The following is a 2,372-nucleotide window of genomic DNA, read 5'->3' on the forward strand; positions in this document are numbered from 1 at the left end:
AGCCTTGAACACAGCACATGAGGACGAGGAAGTAATGTCAGGAGGAAGAGAATGCCATAGGTAAACAGCAGTGAGATGGAAGGAGTTGCGGTAAATGCAAGTTCTATGTAGCGGAATATGAAAAGTATTAGCCATGCCCAGGCGTGACGAATGACGAGTGTAATCATGATGTAAGGGAAATAGTTCACGTAAGTACGACGGGGCATGGTTATGCAGAATATTATAAGTAACTATAGCTACAAAGTACTTCCTCCTGTTTGAGACTGACAACCACTTCAACCGTAATCGATATGGGGTGATATGTACATCACCACGTAGATCAAAAATGAATCGTATCGCACTGTTTACTAATCGCTGAAGTTTTAAGTCAAGCTCGTTTGACAAATCATTATAAACAACACAACAATAGTCGAGTAAAGGAAAGATTAGAGTAGAGACTAATTTTATGCGAAGTTCAGTTGACAGCGAGTTCTTGTGATATTTTAATCTGTGAAGTGTGAAATTCACTTTGCGAGATATTGTTGTTACATGACTAGCCCAAGAAAGATTTGCTTGCAATATAACTCCCAGATTACGAGCCTCTAGTACATAAGGTATAGAGGTCTGATTAATTGCCATGACAGGCAATAGTTTAAAGTCGATGGACTGAACGTTTGCTCCGCTACCACAAATCATTACTGAAGACTTTGCTAAATTTAATTTAGGGCTATTTTCATTCGAATACTCAGATATCTGGTTGATATCATACAGTATCTTAGCTAACCCTACATTGAGCTCTGACCGGTGACAACGGTGTGACAGAGAGAGAGAAAGAGGGAGAGAGGGAGAGAGGGAGAGAGGAAGAGAGGGAGGGAGGGAGAGAGGGAGAGAGGGAGAGAGGGAGAGAGGGAGAGAGGGAGAGAGGGAGAGAGGGAGAGAGGGAGAGAGGGAGGGAGGGAGAGAGGGAGAGAGGGAGAGAGGGAGAAAGGGAGAGAGGGAGAGAGGGAGAGAGGGAGAGAGGGAGAGAGGGAGAGAGGGAGAGAGGGAGAGAGGGAGAGAGGGAGAGAGGGAGAGAGGGAGAGAGGGAGAGAGGGAGAGAGGGAGAGAGAGAGAGAGAAATAATACAATTAAATAGTAGTGTAACATAAATAGGAAGAGTAACAGCAAACTTCTAATACTACATACACATTATGCTATATACATAAAGATAGGAAAAGAAAATTGAGAGGTACATTTGTGTGATTTATCAGGGGCAATGTAACAACATTACAAAAAAACAAAAAGAAAACTTATAATTACGATAATGAGTACGGATGAGCGGGAATATGAAATGATGATGTGTAATCTGTAGTTGCAAGCCTCAAAGAGCAACGTACGTCGGGATGTTGAAGAAACAGCTATCGAGAGTGGCATCAGGAATACAAGAGATTGGGCCGCAATCCAATCCAGCGAGGGTACATTTAGATGGCTTCGACGTCAGTCAGGTGCGATGCGAGAGTACTTGAAGATCGACCTCAGATTTTATTAGGATGTGATCAGAGGACGTATCCCGCTTGACGTATACCAATTCATTTCGAGTCCAGATGAAGCGGTAGCCTCTCTCCTTGGCATAGGCTCTCACCTTTCCTAGAAATTTGGAAAGAGTAGGGGGCAGATGCTCGTTCATGAAGATAGGAGTCCGGAGCTGATCGTGCGGCAAGCCAAGCTGATTTGCATAAATGGGGCCTTTAGCTCTTTTGGCGGCAAGTAGGCGATTCCGACATTGTACGGATCTGAGTTTGCAGAGAATCAATCGGGGCTTGTTGGAATCCAATGTGCTTTTCATGCGCCCAATCTCCAGAACATCGATAGGCGGCACGTCAGCAGAGAGTTGGGTTGTCAGGGCGCCAAATGTATCCAAGAGGTCCTCGCCTTCTAGCGCGGGAACTGCAGAGATAATTAAGTCGCTATTTAAAGAGTTTCGCTCCAGAGACGCCAGCCTGTCCGTCAGATTTATGTTGCATAATTTTAGTTCGGTATTTGATGTCACAAGGCGGGTGATCTCAGCAGCCTGTGATTTACTGGTATCCTCGAGGTTGTCGATACGAGTACTAAGGAGTGCATTTTTCTTGGTGAGATCCTCTTCTTTTGCCGCGAGGCTGCTGAACATCTCAGTTGTGGATTTTGAGAGCTGATCAAACTTGGATGTCAAAGATTCTAATTTAGCTGGCAGCAAGGTCAGACCATCGATTTTAGCCAAGAGCTCTGCGGACTCTCGAACACGGGAATGCGAATTTTCCTCTAAACCTTTCACTTTAGTAGAAAGTTCACCAACCTTATCAGGCAAGGTTACCAATTTGTCAAGTTTCGCATTGATAACTAACGACTGCTTCGAAGAGGCTTCAATAGCTGCA

At 44.6% G+C, this 2,372-nt stretch overlaps 1 protein-coding gene across 1 annotated transcript in view; it reads right to left on the reverse strand.

Moving 5' to 3' along the window:
* Window positions 1-1,459: 1,459 nt before the first annotated feature.
* Window positions 1,460-2,372, reverse strand: part of LOC124179854 — a 3,536-nt gene continuing 2,623 nt past the window's right edge. The window contains exon 2 of the mRNA XM_046564662.1: window positions 1,460-2,367. Within this exon, the coding sequence (XP_046420618.1) occupies window positions 1,460-2,367 (908 nt within the window). The remainder of the gene's footprint in view (window positions 2,368-2,372) is intronic.

The sequence above is a fragment of the Neodiprion fabricii genome, chromosome 4, assembly GCF_021155785.1.
Source record: "Neodiprion fabricii isolate iyNeoFabr1 chromosome 4, iyNeoFabr1.1, whole genome shotgun sequence".
NCBI lineage: Eukaryota > Metazoa > Arthropoda > Insecta > Hymenoptera > Diprionidae > Neodiprion > Neodiprion fabricii.